This window comes from Chionomys nivalis, chromosome X (genome assembly GCF_950005125.1).
Source record: "Chionomys nivalis chromosome X, mChiNiv1.1, whole genome shotgun sequence".
In the NCBI taxonomy this organism is placed as follows: domain Eukaryota; kingdom Metazoa; phylum Chordata; class Mammalia; order Rodentia; family Cricetidae; genus Chionomys; species Chionomys nivalis.
In genome coordinates, this window is record NC_080112.1 from 72,433,241 (window position 1) to 72,453,462 (window position 20,222).

Here is a 20,222-nt window from a genome sequence, read left to right on the forward strand (position 1 = left end):
CTATAAGATTTTTTCTCGCTCTTGCTAAATTGGAAGCACACCAGCAAGAACAATCTCTCATTCCCTATGAATCTTCAGTGCCTACCATAATACTTGTTTAAGAAAGTTCAATGAATCCCAGCACTTGGGAGGCAGAGGTAGGCGGATCTCTGTGAGTTCGAGACCAGCCTGGTCTACAAGAGCTAGTTCCAGGACAGGCTCCAAAGCCACAGAGAAACCCTATCTCGAAAAACCAAAAAAAAAAAAAAAAAAAAGAAAGTTCAATGAATATTGGCTTGTTTTAGTGATAGTTTATGCCCCTTGTTGTGCAGACTATATTATAGGCCCTCAATGTGAGTTTGTTCAATCATGCTATGAAGGAGACTTTATTCTGAGCTGTATATATAGCTGTAATAATATAATAATCCTAGTGATAACCGGGCGGTGGTGGCGCACGCCTTTAATCCCAGCACTTGGGAGGCAGAGGCAGGCGGATCTCTGTGAGTTCAAGACCAGCCTGGTCTACAAGAGCTAGTTCCAGGACAGGCTCCAAAACCACAGAGAAACCCTGTCTCGAAAAACCAAAAAAAAAAAAAATAATCCTAGTGATGAGGTACCATCACTCTCCAACTGTTCCTCTATAAAGCTTTCTTAAGCTAGCTCATGTGTGTAAAAGTATTCCAATTTACTTGTATCATCTTAATATTTTTGACCTTTTAGTTATTTTAACAAAATATGAATTTTAATATTAAATTAATTATAATATCATAAGAAACAAAGTGAGCCAGGTATGATGGTGCATACCTTTAATCCTAGCACTGAGAGGCAAAGACAAGTTCGAGTATGAGTTAGAGTCCAGCCTGGTAATGAGACCCTGTCTCAAAAAACAAAAAGTATTACTAAATTAACTCCCACAGGTTTAAGACTTTAGAAACAAAATGATGGATGTCACTTGCAAATGTGAACTATTTCAAAAATGCTGTATATTTGAGTTATATTTTTCTTCTTTTTTAGGATAAATATTGGGCCACAGTCTATTGAAGTACAGAAAACAAATACATCTGATGAGACTTTCCCCCCCTGTGTCTATAAACATAAGCACACTTCTATTTCTTAAAATGTATGGGTGTTTACACTTGCAAGAGTACCTGTTATAGAAGGTAGTTGAGATGACTTCTGAATTACCAGTTTTCAAGGAATCTCACTAAAATTATTATATAGAAAATCAAAACTGGTGATTAAATTTATAAACAATACATTTTACACAAATTTAGAGATACTTCTTAGATTAGAGAATGCCATACGTTTTCTGTTACCTGCCATTGGGAATTTATAGTGATACATTGTTAGTCTGAGTTTATGGAAGGTAAATATTTGGGCTCAGAGAGAGGGGCCTAACTAGTATGAGCAAGGCCCTGGGTTCAATCCCCAGCATTGTAAACAATCAGATGACTATTTTACAAAGCTTTAAGCCATCATGTAGTTTGGTTTCTTTCCAGAAGAAAGATCTAAGTAGAATTGAAAACAAACAAACAAACAAACAAAACTTCTGTTTTATTTTTGTGTGTGTGTGTGTGTTTTTTTTTTTTTTTGGTTTTTCGAGACAGGGTTTCTCTGTGGTTTTGGAGCCTGTCCTGGAACTAGCTCTTGTAGACCAGGCTGGTCTCGAACTCACAGAGATCTGCCTGCCTCTGCCTCCCGAGTGCTGGGATTAAAGGCATGCGCCACCACCGCCCGGCTATGGCATGGTTTTTCTTTTTCTTAGTGCAGTAGAATTCACTACACGTGCTTCAGAATCAGTACACTATTATTAAGTACATACTTTTCTAGCAAAATAGTAGTTCTTGTTAGCAGAATTTGGCTGCACTGATTATTTTGCCTGAGCACATGAACTTTCATTTTGGCAAGGTTTTTAAATGATTAAAAATAGTAATTTTGGCCGGGCGGTGGTGGCGCATGCCTTTAATCCCAGCACTCGGGAGGCAGAGACAGGCGGATCTCTGTGAGTTCGAGAACAGCCTGTTCTACAAGAGCTAGTTCCAGGACAGGCTCCAAAACCACAGAGAAACCCTGTCTCGAAAAACCAAAAAAAAAAAAAATAGTAATTTTTACAAGCATGGAAAGCGAGGGATATAGGGAGGCAGGAAGAAACAAGGAAAATGATCCATCCTTCTTTGTCTCCATTTCCTATAGTCCAAAGAATTGTTCCAAGAAATTAAAATGGAGGGGCATTGAAACACTTAAAGAAAATTCAATCATTGATAACCACCAGCTTGGTCAACTTCGAACACATAATAGACTCTATATTTAATAAAGTCAATAAAATGGCTTCTGAGTAGTTCCCAAGTGCCTCTTTGTCTAATGCTGAAGAGTGCCACATCTTGGCTAATGCCTATCACTGATGAGTAATGAATAGATGCATTTGTGTAACCTCTATAGAACCATAGCTTCTTTTTGTTCGGTTGGTTTTTGTTTTTTGTTTGTTTTTCAAGCTTGGAGTGCATCACCACTACCTGGCTGAGCCACAGTTCTTAACTTCATAGTTTGCTTATGAAACAGAGGTAATGTGTTTATACAACAGCAGCCATTTCAGTATATTTGTGGCTACCAAGTTAAACCCTCAGAATTAAGGTTATTTGAAGTAAGCATTCTTTTTATGTCCTCAGTGTTAAAGAAAGAAAATATGTAAGAAAGAAATCCCTGGTTGGTGAGAACAGGATAGCTATTCCTTGTTAGCCAAAACTATGAGAGTAGTGAGTCTGGTTTGCTTTTTGTGATGGATTCTCACTATATGGTTCAAGACTGGCCTTGAGCTCACTATCCTCCTGCCTCATCCTGGGGTTGCAAGGCAGATGATACCAGCTTCTTTATATTTTATAGTATAGATAAATAGTTGACCCTGAATACTCACAGGATAAATCCAACCATTTGCAGTTCAAAAATACCTGAAAAAAATACCATCTATATTGAACATGTATGGAAATTCCCTTATCGTTATTCTGAATAACAATATAGTATAGCAACCATTCGCATAGCAGTTGTATTAGCTATTACTGGGATGATTTAAAGAATACAAGATCCAGGCGGTGGTGGCACACGCCTTTAATCCCAGCACTCAGGAGGCAGAGGCAAGAGGAGCTCTGTGTTTTCGAGTCCAGCCTGGTCTAAAGAGCAAGTTGCAGACAAGCTCCAAAGCTACAGAGAAACCCTGTCTCAAAAAACAAAAAGAAAAAAATTACAAGAGGATGTGCACGGGTTACGTGCAAATACTATTCCTTTTTAGTATAAGGAACTTGGGGCTGCAGAGATGGCTCCGCAGTTTAGAGCACTTGCTCTTACAAAGGACTGAGATTCAGCTCCCAGTAGTCATGTGAACACTTATAACCATCAGTAACTCCAGTGCCAGGAGATCTGACACCCTTTGCTGACCTCCAGTGATACTGGACAAGCACATGGTACACATACATACATGCAGGCAAAATATATGCATAATAGAATTAAATAAATACAAAAATTGTTAATAGAAAGTTAATATAAGCGGCTTAAGTATCCAAAGATTTTGATGTCCAAGGTGAGGCTTAGAAGTCATCTCCACAGACACTGAGAGATGTCTATATGTTGCTCATAAAGGAGATTTTTAAGAAATAAAAAATATATTTCCTTTACGATTTTAATATACTTTTTATATTTTAGAAGTTTCATTTTTGCTCATTAAAAAAGAAAATGAGTAACTATTATTTTTAGTTCTCACTACTTCTTAACTAGATAGAAACTTGACTTTAGGCAAATCATTTAATTAATTGATTTTTTTAAAAATGTTTTTAAGTGCTAGGATTAAAGGCATGTGCCACCATGAATGTCAGCTTCTCCATCCACAAAATGGGAATGACAATACTTTTAGAGGCCTTCAAGACTTTGAAGTAGCTGGGCGGTGGTGGTGCACACCTTTAATCCCAGCACCTGGGAGGCAGAGGCAGGCAGATCTCTGTGAGTTTGAAGCCAGCCTGGTCTACAGAGCTAGTTCCAGAACAGACAGGGCTACATAGAGGGACCCTGTCTGGAAGTAATGTAGTTACTTAGCACAGTTACTTGGCCTGACAAATACATAGTTACTAATATGTGTTGCCTGTTACTGCTTCCTTTCATGGCGTTCTCAACACTATTTTTTTTTTTTTTTTTTGGTTTTTCGAGACAGGGTTTCTCTGTGGTTTTGGAGCCTGTCCTGGAACTAGCTCTTGTAGACCAGGCTGGTCTCGAACTCACAGAGATCCGCCTGCCTCTACCTCCCAAGTGCTGGGATTAAAGGCATGCGCCACCACCGCCCGGCTCTCAACACTATTTTTCTTTTTGCTTTTCCATCACCCACTGACATAAAATTGTTAGTATTATAATACGTGATTGCCTGGCATTCAAAAAGTAACCTAAGTTATCCCTACTCAGTTCAACAAATGGGTGAACAAAGGCCTGTAAAATTCCTTTTGACTCTATTGCATATTTTAATGAACATATTGGAAGAGAAAACTTTAGAGGCGAGCATCTTTTTCTCAAAATGATTGAACAAATAAAAGGCATTTAAAAAGATCTTTTAATTGTCTGAAGAGTAACTGGTCGCAAGTTATTAAAGTATAGTTCCAAAGTCTACATTAATGATAAAAGAATACTTTTATATGTTTTTTTGAGACAGGGTTTCTCTGTGTGTAACCCTGATTGTCCTGGAACTCACTCTGTAGATCAGGCTGGCTTCGAACTCACAGAGATCTGCCTGCCTCTGCCTCCTAAATGCTGGGATTAAAGGTGTGCGCCACCAACACCCAGCAGAAAAGAATACTTTTTAAAAAAAATTGTATACATGGACAAAAAAGTAGGAAGAATAGCATAATTCATCCTCATATATTGTCATCATCCAGTTCTAACAATTATCTACTAAAGTAGATTTTTTTTTCTAAAGTAGATTTTTAACAGAAATATTTTAGTCAAGTTCGAGGCCAGCCTGGTCTACAAGAGCTAGTTCCAGGACAGGCACCAAAGCTACAGAGAAACCCTGTCTCGAAAAACCAAAAAAAAAAAAAAAAAAAAAAAAAAAGAAATATTTTAGTCAAAAGCTATAACATAGGGGGCTCTGGAGAAGTGGCTCAGCAGAGAGCACTGGCTGCTCTTCCAGAGCACCTGGGTATGATTCCCAGCACCCACATGGTGGCTCCAAGCCCCCTGTAACTCTAGTCAGTTCCAGGAGATCCAGTACTCTTTTTCTGGCCTCCAGGAATACCACACATACAGGCCAGGCGGTGGTGGCGCATGCCTTTAATCCCAGCAGTCAGGAGGCAGAGGCAGGCGGATCTATGAGTTCGAGACCAGCCTGGTCTGCAAGAGCTAGCTCCAGGACAGGCTCCAAAGCTACAAGAGAAACCCTGTCTCGAAAAACCAAAAAAAAAGTTATTAAAAACTTAAAATTATGACTGCTAGCTATTTTTAGTCTCATGGGTATAGTTAGAATTCCACTTATATTTTTATTACTTAAAACATTTTTTTAATTGAGTTAACTTATTTATTGTATGTGCATTGATATGAAGGTGGTAAGATCCTCTGAAATTGGAGTTACAGATAGTTGTGAGTGCTGGGAACCAGGGTCCTCTGGAAGATCAGCTATTGCTTTTAACCACTGAGCCATCTCTCCAGCCCACTTAAAACAATTCTTAATTTAAATATATTCTGATCATATTCTTCCCCTCCCTCAAGGGAAGATTTCCAGATTCTTTCAGCCTCCCTACCCACCCAAGTTCTTTCTCAAAAACAAACAAGAACCCAATAAGGGCTGGAGAGATGGCTCAGAGGTTAAGAGCACTGGCTGCTCTTCCAGAGGTCCTGAGTTCAATTCCCAGCGACCACATGGTGGCTCACAACCATCTGTGCTGAGATCTGGCGCCCTCCTCTGGCGTGTGGGCATATATTGAGGCAGAATGTTGTATACATAATAAATAAATCTTTAAAAAAAAAAAAAGAACCCAATAAAACAACAATTTTTAATTGCTTTCCTTAGATTTCTTTAACTACTAATTTGGACAAATAGTCAAAAAATTATTTTTCTAAGTATGTAAAGTTTTATTTGGAACATACCTTTTAAATTTAATGTTGTTTTCTGGACTTACGAATTTTTTAACTCCATTACTTGGTTTTAACTGGCATATACATCATAAAGCTGTGCATATTCAGGACATGTTTTTAAATCTGAAGACCAAAGAAAACTGCATGGGTTTATAACCTATTGGGAGAAAAGGTTAAATATGCAGAAGAGAATAGATTATGTTTTATCTTTGTTTTTAAGGTTTGGATTAAGCAACAAATTTGATACGGAATTTCCCTCAGTTCTGACAGGGAAGGTAAGTGAGTTTGCTTTGAATTTTCCGATTCTAATGCACTGTGTTATGGTTTATTCAATGTTATGACAAATGCTTTGACTCACTGGTAATGAAGCCAAATAACAGGAGGCCTCCCTACTTGGAAGCTGTGTTCACAGTGACTAAATGGTGTTACCATGACAACCAGCCTCTGGCCAGCTATTTTGTCTGTTGTTTCTTAATGTCAGCCATTGTTTATTTACCTGTTCAGCTTTTCCAGTGTCGCCTTTTTTGCCCAGCACAGGTAGCTGTAATTATTTTCATTTAGATCTATAATTTCCAATATTTCTCATTACCAAATTATCTTTGTAACTGAGTCACTATTATTTTTAAAGTGTTGTGTGGCACGCATCATTTATTACAAATAAAAAGCATCACATTTTTGGTTATTTTTTTTTCCTATTAGATTGAGTTTCTAAAATTAGATTCATAGCAATAAATAACTACCTTTCTATTTGTGGTTTCTCTATATTCAATTGCATTCTTGTTCAAAATTCAGACTTCCCAGGATTCAAACCTATCATTATGGATTAATGTACAGCATGATGATTATTAATAATATTGTATTATATACTGAAAATTTGCCAAATGAACAGATTTCAGGTTCTCTAAAAGAAACGATAAATAAGTATGTAAGGAGAAATATTAACTTGCTTGACTGTAGTAATTATTTCACTATATATAGGTATATTAAAATGTCATGTTGAGCTGCTTGGTAGCACAGATATGTAAACAGCACTAGCATTCAAGAGGGTCATGAATTCCAGGCCAGTTAGAGCTTCTGTCAAAAAAGCCACCATCACTAACAACAACAGCAACAAACCCACCAGCATACTGTACACTTGAAATGTTGCCTTTTTTGCTTTGTTTTGCTTTGGTTTTTTGGTTTTTTGGTTTTTGTTTTTTGGTTTTTTGTTGTTGTTGTTTTTCTTGGTTTTTCGAGACAGGGTTTCTCTGTGTAGCTTTGGAGACTGGCCTGGAACTCGCTCTGAAGAGAAGACTGGGCTCTAACTCACAGAGGAAATACCTCTGCCTCTGCCTCCTGAGTGCATGCACCACAGCCTGACTGAAATATTGCCTTTTTAAAAAGTACTGTATTTGGGAAAGTTCTCTTACAGGAATGGTAACTTTCAGTTTGGGGTGATGGCTCAGTGGGCAAAAAGTCCTTGCTCTGCAAGCATGAGAACCCGAGTTCAGATCCTCAGTACCCACATAAAAGCAGGTACAATGGGGGACATTCTCCGGCCATTTAGTTTAGAAGAAATGATGAGTTCCAGGTTCAGTGGGAGATCCTGTCTCAAAATAAGGTGGAGAGTGAGAGAGCTTTAGAGACAGCTCAAGTCCATCTTTGGCATCTACACTTGCACAGGCAAGTGCATGCACACACGCTCACACACACACACACACACACACACACACAGAAAGGCATAGAGAGATGGAGGGATTGAGAGAAGGAAAGGGCGGGAGGGGAGGAAAAATCTCTTTGGTATAAATGTTCGGCTTTGGTCTCTAGTAGTTCTACCTCCCACTCCTAATCATTTAGAATACTTCAAGTGCAGCAGCAGCTTAAACTTAGGTATGTTTTATAAACACTAGTAAGAAACATTTTCTCCAAATGTGTATAATTAAACATGGAAATATCTCCTGAATAATAACATTGATATAAACATGATATGTTTAATATTAAAATTAAACATGTAAATCAAAACATCTCCAATAGAAAATTTCTTTACATTTCCCTTAAGGCTACTGCATGTGTTGTCTGGGAAATTACATATAGCTTTAATACTAGCTTAATATGCTGGACAGTGTCGCATGCCTGTAATTCAAGCACTCAGGAGGCAGAAACAGGCAGACCTCTGTGAGTTCGAGCCCAGCCTGGTCTACATAACAAATTCCTAACCTGCCAGGGATATATAATAAAACCCTGTCTCAAAAAAAATTGCTAGCTAAATTTTTTCTACATGTTTAAAATTAGAGACCTAGAAATTTCTAGAAAACTGTCAGTAAATATAGCTCCCAGGCATAAGCATTATCCATTTTTTTTTTTTTTTTGATTTTCGAGACAGGGTTTCTCCGTAGCTTTTTTGGTTCCTGTCCTGGAACTAGCTCTGTAGACCAGGCTGGCCTCGAACTCACAGAGATCAGCCTGCCTCTGCCTCCCGAGTGCTGGGATTAAAGGCATGCGCCACCACCACCCGGCGCATTATCCATTTTTTAAATTAGCCAGTTTTATGTGCTGAAGTAATCTTTAGAATATCTTTTCACACCTCTTCATTCCTTTCCAAACTTTTTGGAAGTAAAAATTCCATTGACCCATAAGATACTAAGATTTTTTAAATTGGAGTTGTAAGAATGGTAAGCTGCTTTTGGGATCCATTCATATAGCCTAGATAATCTGGAGGGAACTGTTCTTGAAAACATCTATTCTTTTTTTTTCCAATCTGTCTTTTTTTTAGAAACAGGATTTTGTTATGTATCTCAAGCTGCCTGGAATTCATTATATAACCCAAGCTGATCTGAAGCTTGTAGCAATCCTCCTGCCTCAGCTCTCTGATGTTATGATTACAAGCATGAGTCACCATGCCTGACTAAAATAGCTATTCTTTTCAGGTGACTGTTTTTATAGTACACATCATATTGATATGTGGCTGTATGTTCAATTATGTGTTATTTGTATTGTTCACACTTTTGCATGTGTACATGGCTATACATTGAGTAATGCAGAAATGTTAGTGCAATGTTTTCTTAATGTGTGTTTGACAATGAGGAAAGCACTAAAAGTAATTCTGAAAGTCTGATATTAGTTTCTTTGTTTGTTTGTTTGCTGTGGATCAAGCCCTGGGCTTTGCTCACACTAAGCATGCGTGCTACCACTGAGCTTCATCTCAAGTTCCTGGCGGTCTGATTTTTAAGGTTACATGTTTATGACATAAATACAAGTTTTATTTTCTTAATGAGATTTTTTTTCTCCAGTAGGAACCATTTTACTTGTATGGATTAGTGTGGATTATTAAACCATTTCTCTAATAAGTAGGGGAAGGGCGAATAAAAATATGAAAAACTAAATTAAAAGGTCTTAATTCCCTACTTACTACTCCTTGTGTAGATTGTCTTAAGATGGGTAAGTGTAATGCCTGGCAGAAAAGAGTTGCCCTTTAGAAAAATCAGCTTTTGGCATGAGAGAGATATTCCAAGTAGCTGGCTTGAGGTCAACAAAATTGCAGTGAGTTAGGAAAATCTAAAAGACCATTTGGTAAATTCCACAACTCAGTATTAACGTTTTGCTTCTTTTGTGTTAATTCTTGTAAGTGCAGAAAAGATTGTTTTTCCCATTTCACTAAAGGTAAGTTCTCCTGTCATGATAGGACAAATCATGTAGGTATGTATGTGTATACACACAGAGATTCTGGTGAGAGCCTCCAGTTCTCAGCTTGAGAGGAGTGAAGGGCGTTATGGGGAGAACACTGTGCAGTATTGGGAATGGTGAGCCATAAAAATTGCCCTTTTCTATTGTGGTCCTGTATGACAAGCAATTGCTATGCTTGTGGGCCTCACAATGACGGAGGCGAATCAGTCCTGCTGGGCTTTGCTTGGATTTTCTTCTGAGTCTCCTGCATCCTGTTATAAAATATTATGACCCTTTTCTCCACCTTCATGATGTTGTTTTCTTTTTTCTCTCCAAGAGAGTCAAAAGGAATGACATGTTTCTTTACAGCCTACTGTCCAATTAGGAAGTCAGAGGCTCCCAGCCGACATTCAATACTAGAAATAGTTGTATACAAGTGAATGAGTCAAATGCTCCTAACTCGGAATCTGCAGTTAATTAAACATTTCTCTCCTTGTTCAAAGCATAGAGTTAGTCAATTCTCATTTCCTATCTCTGCTTTAGGATTTGTACTGTTACTCAAAAACGGGTTCAACCCCCCAAAGCCAACCCTGGCATCTTTTTAAAGTCAAAATGCAGATTGTAGTTTGAGATTCTAGCATGTTTTTCTTTTCAATAGATTCGTTTTATGACCCAAAATTTGACTGCTCATCTTTAGCAAGTTGAACATTTGAGTTTTAATGTGTCTATAGTAAAAGAGTATCCTTTTGGAGAGGGTTTGGGAGAAGGAAAATTGCCTAATTTAAGGAGTGTTGCTTACATTTTCAGAAACAATAATAGACAGCTTCCTAACAAACTGTGCACACTGTGCCGTGTAACTGATTTCATTTCCGTGCTTCAGATTGAAAGTCAGCTTTCTCTTCCCTCAGCCTTCTACCACTGTTCTTCCCTGACAGAAAGAAACCTCTTTTCAGAGAGAGAGAGAGAGAAAGCTGTTCTCTAAGTCCTTCTAGGCAGTGAGGTAAGGGGTTGTATTTTTCAGAAAATGTACAGCTGTCAGACCAGTAGCATTTAAATGCTTAAAGAACACAAATTAAGACTCCTCTTTTGCCTGTAATCTCACCATGCAATATGGACAATAGCTCCATTCACTGAGTACCTAATATACGCTAGATATTGTGTTAACTAGTTTTATAGCTGTTACCTCATTTATTCTTAGTTTTCCTTACAGAAGGAAAACTAATTGCAGCCTATGCATAGGAGGAAGCAATGTTACACAGTTATGAGAGAGTGAGAATAAATGCCTACCTGAGTGAAGGACTCTGGCCCCTCGTGGGATTCTGTGTGTCCCTTAGCTCAGGTAAAAGGTGAAAGGGAAAACTCCTTTCAGATGGAAACTGTGTTTCTTTAACTGGTACCTGGTTACTGGTGATTTCCTGCGCTGAGAAGGAAGTGAGATGTTGCTGTTTGGGACAGATAAATGTTTAGATAGTAACTAGTAACATCAAAGGACCACAGGTGGAGCAAGTGGTAGAGCATCTACTTAGTGTGAGCTACCTCCCTCCCACCCTCCAGTTACCTCCCTGGTTCTGAGAAGAAGGGAGAAGAAAGAGGCGGATGCGAGGAATAGCTCTGAAGAAATTCTAAAGTTTAAGAGCATTGAAGTTTCCTTCAAAACGTGGCAGATTATCCTTTTATTTCTAATCGAAGGTATAACAAATGGTGGGCTTTCTGACCAATCCCTTTGCCTTCAGAGAAGTCAGGCAACAGCTTTGCTTTCTTTATGTCTGAGACATGATTTACAGGCTTTCTTTTTCAAAGTACTCCAGCCAAGAAATTCTTTCTAAGGTGAAACTTGCATTTCCGGTGACTCAGCAGGTAAGAGCACTGGCTGCTCTTCCAGAGCTCCAGCGTTCAATCTCCAGCAACCACATGGTGGCTTACAACCGTCCATAATGAGATGTTTCCCTCTTCTAGCATTCAAGCATACATGCAGACAGAGCACTCACAAAATACATAAATAAATATATTAAAAAGATAAAGCAAAGACTATCATTTTACCTTGTACATGAGGAACCAGGATTCAGAAAATTTAAATGATTTTGTCTGTGGTTTTCTCAGGCACAGCAAAAACTGGAAGCCAACTCTCCTGATTTGGCTTATTAATGTTTTTTATTTCCATTATAAAGTGTAATTCTGTGAATTTATTTCCATATTTGCCCTGCAGAAATGTCAGTTCATTGGGATTCTTGGTGCACAGTAGCTGTGACTGTGTTGTTTTTAACAGTGTAGATGGAGAATAAAGTCCATTTTCCCCGTGTAAACAAAGTTTTAAGCCCTACAATTTCAAAACTGGCCATTGTTAGCAAAAATAGCCATTTCATCGACTGAGTAATTGAGTTATGGTGACACAAACAGTTCTAATAGAGCTTATCTACTCAATGTTTTCATTGTGATGGTGCTGAATTGGACCTTTATAGCATCTATCAATATGTATGTTTGTGTGGAGTCTAAGACAACCCTGCCAAAAAAGTTTAAAACGTGAAAAAGCAACTTGTCTAGTGCAGCCGTTTATGTGTAAGAGTGAAGCTTTTAGGTTTGTGCTGTTACACATTTTTACAGCAATTTATTTTTCTACCAACATCATAAGTTTTGCTTTCACAACAAGACGCTGAACTCTTCCCCTTGAATTTACTGTCTGCCGACAATCTGAGTAATGCAGAAGCATCTTGGGGATACAGAAACATGATTTCACCGAAAGCAGACTATTTTTAGTGTGCCTTTGACTCATGAAACTTGCAAGAGGAAATTTTGATGTAAATCTTAACTACATGGGTCATGCTCATGCCTTTGAATTGACTCTGTCATTGTTTACAGAGAAGCACAAGCAACTACTTGCAGGGACAGAGTGAGTAATTAGAAATACTAAATTTGTGGAAAGACTCTTCAACCTTCAATACTCAGAGTGGTTATGAATGTAATATGTGCTGAATACTGACAGACTGTTTTAAGCATAATTACCAGATATTATCTCTTGTTAATGTATTTCACTGTAATCAGCAGCAAATTTAACTATTATAATTGCAGATTTGCCAGAAAGAAAATGTGTTAAGAATTTATTTCAGACTAATTCAGGGCTGGACAGAGGTGTGTGCCTTTAATCCCAGCACTGGGGGGGGGGGGGGGGGGCAAAGGCAGGTGGATCTCTGTGAGTTCAAGGACAGCCCGGGTCTACAGAGTGAGTTCTGGGACAGCTGCTATACAAAGAAACCCTCTCTCAAAAACAAAAAAAAAAAAAATCAAAGTAATTCAGGATTATTATGAATGCCTAATTTTCATTCTGTCTCCTCTGGTCAGTAGTTTGGTTTTTCTCCTTGCCTTATGCTTCTAACCATGGCTCAGCTTTCAGTCAGGGTGCCTGAAGACTGTGAGCACCATTGTCTTAACAAGAATGTTTGATGGGAGCCGGGTGGTGGTGGCGCACGCCTTTAATCCCAGCACTCGGGAGGCAGAGGCAGGCGGATCTCTGTGAGTTCGAGACCAGCCTGGTCTACAGAGCTAGTTCCAGGACAGGCTCCAAAACCACAGAGAAACCCTGTCTCAAAAAACCAAAAAAAAAAAAAAAGAATCTTTGATGGGTTTCCCATATTATCAGTTATGTTGCTTTCAGGGGATTATGGCCATTTCAGAGCATTGTAGATATTACATGAAGTTCTTCAAGTATGAAATTATATTGCTTCACTCCCTGATGTCTTCCAAGAGTATATGATACAGATTTATGGCGAGAATATATTGAGACATTAAAGTATTTCTGATATTTTCTTTAGAATTGGGGGTAGTGGGAAGCTGTCCACAAACTCATAAAGTTAGTCCCCCTGTTTTAGGTGGCTCCAGAAGAATTCAAGACCAGCATTGGCCGTGTGAACTCATGTCTGAAAAAGGCTCTCCCAGTCAATGTGAAATGGCTGCTGTGTGGATGTCTCTGCTGCTGCTGCACCCTGGGGTGCAGCCTGTGGCCTGTTATTTGTCTCAACAAGAGAGTGAGTATAACCAGCCTATTGTATAACAATAAAAAGAGCTGCCGTTTAGTGGACACTCGCTATGTATTAGAACTGTTTCAATTTACTTTACATGATTTATTAAGTTCCCATAACAATGCTGTCCTTATATTAAAGCTCAAGAAACTTTAGGAAGGGAGTAGAAGCCACTTGTTCAGCCTTTATCAATACTTTATCACTTGGTATGAGCTTCCACTACTTGAAATAAATGCAGTCTAATTAAATGTACTCAAGTAAATGTGTATGAATTACTTTTTAAAAAAGAAAACCCGAAGAAATGACTTAAATAATCTGAGCTAAGGTACCAGGGGAGCATCTTTGGCTTTTTGAAGCCAAACAAAAGAACCAGCAATCCTCAAAGGTTGAGAAAGCCCTTAGCTTTGAACATGTCGCAGTAAAATTCCAAAATAACCTTTCTAGTTGTGTCCTGAATTTAGGATACTGCCTTAATTTTGTCTTCTTTAAAATTATATTTAATGGGGCTGACGAGATGGCTCAGTGGTTAAAAGCACTGACTGTTCTTCCAGAGAACCAGGGTTCAATTTCCAGCTCACAGCTGTCAGTTCCAGGGGACCCAACACCCATGGCAAAACATCAATGCACATAAAATAAAAATAAATTTAAAATTTTTATTTATTTAAAGATATAATTTTTAAATTTATTTTTATTTCAGGAATGTGGGAAGACCTCTTTGAAAAATCTGATTAATGGGCAGGGAATATAGCTCAATGGTAGAGTGCTTGTCTATCGGATGTGAGGCCCTAAGTTCAGTTCCCAGACATGGAAAAAATGTGGTTACAGGCCCTGGAGAGATGGTAAGATCAAGAGTGAGGACCTGAGTTTAAATCCAGTACCCATGTCAAAAGCCAGGCATGGGTGGAGGCAGAAGGCTCCTTGTGGCTTGCTGGCCATCAGCCTACCTCTGGGTTAAACAAGAGGCTCTGTCTGAAGGAAATGGAAGGAGGTAGAGCAGGCCTCCACAAGTTCACACAGGCACATGCCTGTACATATGCACCATATGCCTGTACACACATACACACACAAATTCAATTATGATTAAATCCAAACACCCATTTTACCTAAAATTCTTTCCCTAGTGTCTACTGATGGTTGTTTAAACTTGTAAATCACAATTGGTCCACTAAATCAGATATGGTATTATAAGTTGAAAATATTTCAAGAAATACTCATTTTATCTTGTGTTTTCTCTTAAGCTCTTTTATGATTGCTTCAAAAAGACAGATAATAAATAAAATGTTGTAAACTTTGACTTCTTCCCTTAACCCAGAACCTTGTGCATGGTAAGTAGGTGTTCTACCACTGAGTCAAAGCCCCAACTCTTGTTTTTATTTTGAAACATGGTCCCATTAAGTTACCCAGGCTAATTTTTTTTTGAGACAGGATCTCATTGTGTAGTCCTGGCTAACCTGGATCTCATTATGTAGTCCAGACTGATCCTGAACTCATGGAGATCTGTCTTCATCTGTCTTTTGCCTCCTGAGTGCTAGGATTAACGATTCACACTATCACACACCTGACCAGGGCTGATCTTAAACTCCTGTAGCCCAGGCAGCCCTTGAGCTCCTGGTCTTTCTGCTTCAGCCTCCTTAGCATTATAGGCGTGCGTCACCAAATCAAGCCCCACCTATGACTTTTGGAATGGAAAAGTTAAACAGTTTACTGATTTCCTGGTGATTATTAAAGCCACCAGTAGATCAGAGCTTTGCTTTAAATAAATACAGTTTAATTTGTTTGTCAAAGCAAATATAGTATTTTCAACTGACTGTCTATAAGTTTAAAAAAGCTGAGAGCAAAAAATTTTTAATTGTATTTTTTAGAAGTTACAATCATTAACTTCTACCCCATTGTTTTAAAGCCTCAGTGTGAATTAATCCAAAGATTTCCTATCACATAAATATAGCCAGTCTTAATTACTAGAAACAAGGTTTTTGGTTTTAATGTTATCAAGAATGTTTTCCTCTTGATTTATTTATGCTTTTGTCCATCTCAATACTTGTGCTGGAGGGCCTACAACAAACCTTTTTTCCAGCCATGTGTTTCTGCTATGAGTATTTCTAGTAGAATATTCAATAAAGGCTGAGATGATGCTGATTCCCTGATAATTCTTCTTTCTGCCATTGCTTTGGTTAACTAAGTTTACACTGTGGCCAGCAGGATGGCTCAGCTAGTAAAGGTGATTGGTGCTAAGCCTGAGAACCTGAGTTTAATCTCTAGACCCACATGATAGAAGAGAGAACCAACTCCCACATGTTGTCTCTGACCTCTACATGCATATACTCACACACACACACATGCACGCACGTTACAATTTAAACAATGATAATTTATGGGGCTTAAGACATGGTTCAAAGTTTAGAAGAGTTTACTATTCTTCCAGATGATCCAAGTTCAAGTTTCAGACCCACATCAAGTGACTTGTAATCACCTATAATTCCAGCTCCAAGGGAAGCTTTTTTCTGGCCTGCATGGGCACCCTCACAAATGTGGCACACATACACACACATTTTTAAAAATACAAAATAAGTCTTTAGAAATGACAGTTTAGACTGGAGATAAAAGTAGACCACTTCCTCTGCATGCACAAAGCCCAAAGTTCAATCCCCGGCACCACATAAACCAGGCATGGTGGCACATGTCTTCTCCAGCACTTGAGGTGAAAGCAGTAGGAGCAAGGTTCAAGGCTACATAGTGTGATCCGAGGCCAGCCTGGGCTATATGAGACCCTGTCTAAAAATTGTTTAGTGTAGATTTGTAAACCATTATCCCAAGAGTCAAACCACTCCTCTATATTCTTGAACATTTAGAAAAATTATCAGCATTTAAAAATTAAAATACTAGGCCGGGCAGTGGTGGCTCACACCTCAGGAGGCAGAGGCAGGTAGATCTCTGAGTTTGAGGCCAGTCTGCTTTGCAGAGTGAGTTCCAGGACAGTCAGGGCTGTTACACAAAGAAACCCTATCTCAAAAAAGAAAATTAGAATACTGAAATCAGAGATAGGGATCAGTGAGACAGCTCTTGCCTAGAGTTTGTGAAGTCTTGGATTCTACGCCTGGCACCTCGTTCATTAATTTTTAAAAGAAAATTTGTGCTATCCAGTCAGCTTCTCCTAAAAGCTGGAGATCTGAGTGAGAGTTAACTGTAGCCACAAAGGTATGTAGGTCCAATGAGTTTCGACTTACCCCCTCTTACACGTAGGTATGGTGTGGGTCCAGTCAATTTCAACTTACCCCTCCTTACATGTAGGTATGTGGGTCCAGTCAGTTTTGACTTACCCCCTCTTATACAAACCATGGAAGCAGCTATGGTTTCATATTCAGCTTTAAGACTTGGTCCTATCACCACCCTTACATGTGAAATTACTTTAAACCTTTCCACTTTTTTTACTTTGAGCCTTAACAAATTGAGAGGGCTATTTCAAAGGGAGTGCCTATTCTCATAAAACAAATATGATGGTGTTTTATGAGGTAGAACTTGTAATTACCATCATACTTGATTCCTTGTTTGTAGGGTTTCTTAAGTATTTAAAAAAAGAGATGATAAAACAAAAACCCTACCCATACATCATGTCATATAGAAAAGGAATCAGGCTTTGTTGCAAAAAATAGTTCTATCTGCAAATTGTATTTAAGCATTTTACTTGTGTCTTTCACAGAGTACATGTGTACTCTTATGCAAAGAAGACATGAAGCTATTCTGTACAGTGCTATAACTTAGATGTACCCTGCCTTTGAACCTTTAGGGGGTGTTTTTTGTTTTTGTTGGGAGCGCGTTGCCAATCCCAGGCTGTCCTTGAACTGACTATGTAGGTGAGGATGGCCTTGAACTTCTGATCCTGTGTCCGCCTCCTGAATGCTAAGATTATAGGCTACTATAATATACCACTATATAAACTAGGCCTAGTTTATATAGTGCTGGGAGTGGAACCAAGGGGTTTAAGTCCACGCCGGACAAGCATTATACCTACTAAGTTATATCCATAGCTCAAGCTACTACCTTTATCTTCTGCTGAACTTGAATCATTTGCCTATAGCCATATATAAGAAAATAATTGTGTGGTTTTTTTTGTGTTTTTCCTTTTTGTTTTGTTTTGATTTTTTTAAGACAGAGTTTCTCTGTATAACCCTGGCTGTCCTGGAACTCACTCTGTAGACCAGGCTGACCTCGAACAAAGGCAGTGACAGGCAGTGAGATATCTGTGAGGCCAGCCTGGTCTACAGAGAGTTCCAGGAGAGGCACCAAAGCTACAGAGAAACCCACTCTCAACCCCCATCCCCCCAAAAAGAAGAAGATGATAAACCACATGGCTAGAGAGATGGCTCAGTGGTTAAGAGCACACTGGCTGCTCTTCCAGAGGTTGAGTTCAATTCCCAGCAACCACATGGTGACTCATAACCCTCCATAATGAGATCTGGTGCCCTCTTCTATTGTGTAGGCATACCTGCAGACACAACACTGTATACATAATAGATAGATGGATGGATGGATGGATGGATGGATGGATGGATGGATGGATGGATGGATGGATGAATAGATAGATAGATAGATAGATAGATAGATAGATAGATAGATAGATAGATAGATAGATAGATAGATAGATAGATAGATCTTTTTTAAAAAGATGAATCCTTTAGTTTAGTTTTAGTATATTTACAAATAGTGCTTGTGTAACCATTCTACACACTCTAATTTTAGAACATTTCCTTCACCTTTAAAAGGAAAGCTTGGGACCATTTGTAGTGACTTCAAATTTCTCCTCAGCCCCTTCCCCAATCCCAAGCAAGTGCAACCTACTTTGACTCTTACATTTCCCTTATATTACTTTACTTTTTTATATTTATATTCTCATAAATATAATTTTTTGTTTTTTTTTTTTACGACAGGGTTTCTCTGTAGCTTTGGAGCCTGACCTGGAACTAGCTCTTGTAGACTAGGCTGGCCTTGAACCCACAGAGATCTGCCTGCCTCTGCCTCCTGAGTGCTGGGATTAAAAGTGTGTGCCCAGCTATAAAATATAGTATAAATTTTATATTGTATTGTATTTTTATATTATATATTTTTATTTTTACTTTATAAATTTATATATTTATATTTCCTTTATATTCCTATATATTACTTCATGGCTGACTTTGAAAGCAAGAAAAGATAATGGCTTTTATTGGGTAGAAACACATACAAAAATTGCCTGTGAAGCCACTTTCAGGTCTATAATTCAGTGGCATTAAAACCATTAACACTGTCACACAGCCATCCCCATTGTGCAATTCCAGCCCTCCTTCGTCATCCTGCAGGAAACCCCATGCCCAGAAGCCACCATTCTCCATCACCTCTGCAAGTTAAGAAGTGCTCCCTCCTCTTTATCTTTCAGAAGAGTTTTAAAAGGATTAATATTAATTCTTTAATATTCTTTGGAGAATGTACTAGGAAAGCCTGGGATTTACTATGTTGGCAAGGGTTTGATTTGCATGTACTCTATTGACTTGGCTTAGTCAGATTTACTGAGGCTTATTCTTTTTTTAATTTTTTTTTTTGAATCTTAACCAGAGTTTCCTCTCTCCTATCCTCCCAGTCCCTCGCCAGATTCTGTATTTGTATTTGAGTCAATTCTAGGAATTCCTTCCCTTTGTCTAGGCTCTCTAGTGCATCTGCATAGCGTAGCGTGTATTGTAGCTCTGCATTCCTGAAAGGTCAATTGCAAAGTTTCTGGCTTAGTCCATTGAGTCTTCTCTTGCAGCTAGATGTTTGGTATATTTGTCAGTATTTTCAAAAGGAGACCTTTTGGTGTTTCTATTCTGTTCCTACTCTCTCTTTTTGTCTTTCTTCTGCTGCCTTTGGATTTAATTTGCTTCCTTCGCTAATGCCTTAAGGTGTGAGCTAGGTTATTGATTTGAGGCCAGCCTTCTCTCTTCCCACAGCTGTGTATAGTTCCTTTTCCTTCTAAGCATTGCTTTTGTTGCAGCCTCTAAGTTTAGCCTGAAGTAGTTTGTTTTCACTATTTTCTAGGTTGCTTGTGGGTTCTTTGGACTATTCATTGTTTCAGGATATGGTGTTTGATTTCTTCCTTTGTAAATCTCTTTGTTGAGCTGCATAGTTGTGTTTTGTCCATTATTGAAAGTAGGATATCAAAGTCTCTATTGTTATGGAGTTACCTAATTCTCACCTTAGTGTAGTCAATTTTTTTAAGATTTATTTATTTGTTTGTTTGTTTATTTATTTATTATGTATACAATATTCCTTCCATGTATGCCTGCCTGTCAGAAGAGGGCACCAGATCTCACTATAGATTACTGTGAGCCACCATGTGGTTGCTGGGAATTGAACTCAGGACCTCTGGAAGAACAGTCAGTGCTCTTAACTTCTGAGCCATCTCTCTAGCCCAGTGTAGTCAATTTTTAATCATAGGTTTTAGTTTGTTGTTCATTGCATGTATGTTCGTAATAGTTA

At 38.5% G+C, this 20,222-nt stretch overlaps 1 protein-coding gene across 1 annotated transcript in view; it reads left to right on the top strand.

Annotated features, from left to right (window-relative positions):
- Chic1 (cysteine rich hydrophobic domain 1) overlaps nucleotides 1-20,222 on the top strand; it is a 44,319-nt gene that overhangs the window by 4,311 nt on the left and 19,786 nt on the right. The window contains exons 2-3 of the mRNA XM_057759173.1: nucleotides 6,302-6,356; nucleotides 13,587-13,742. Coding sequence (XP_057615156.1) covers nucleotides 6,302-6,356; nucleotides 13,587-13,742 — 211 coding nt within the window. The remainder of the gene's footprint in view (nucleotides 1-6,301; nucleotides 6,357-13,586; nucleotides 13,743-20,222) is intronic.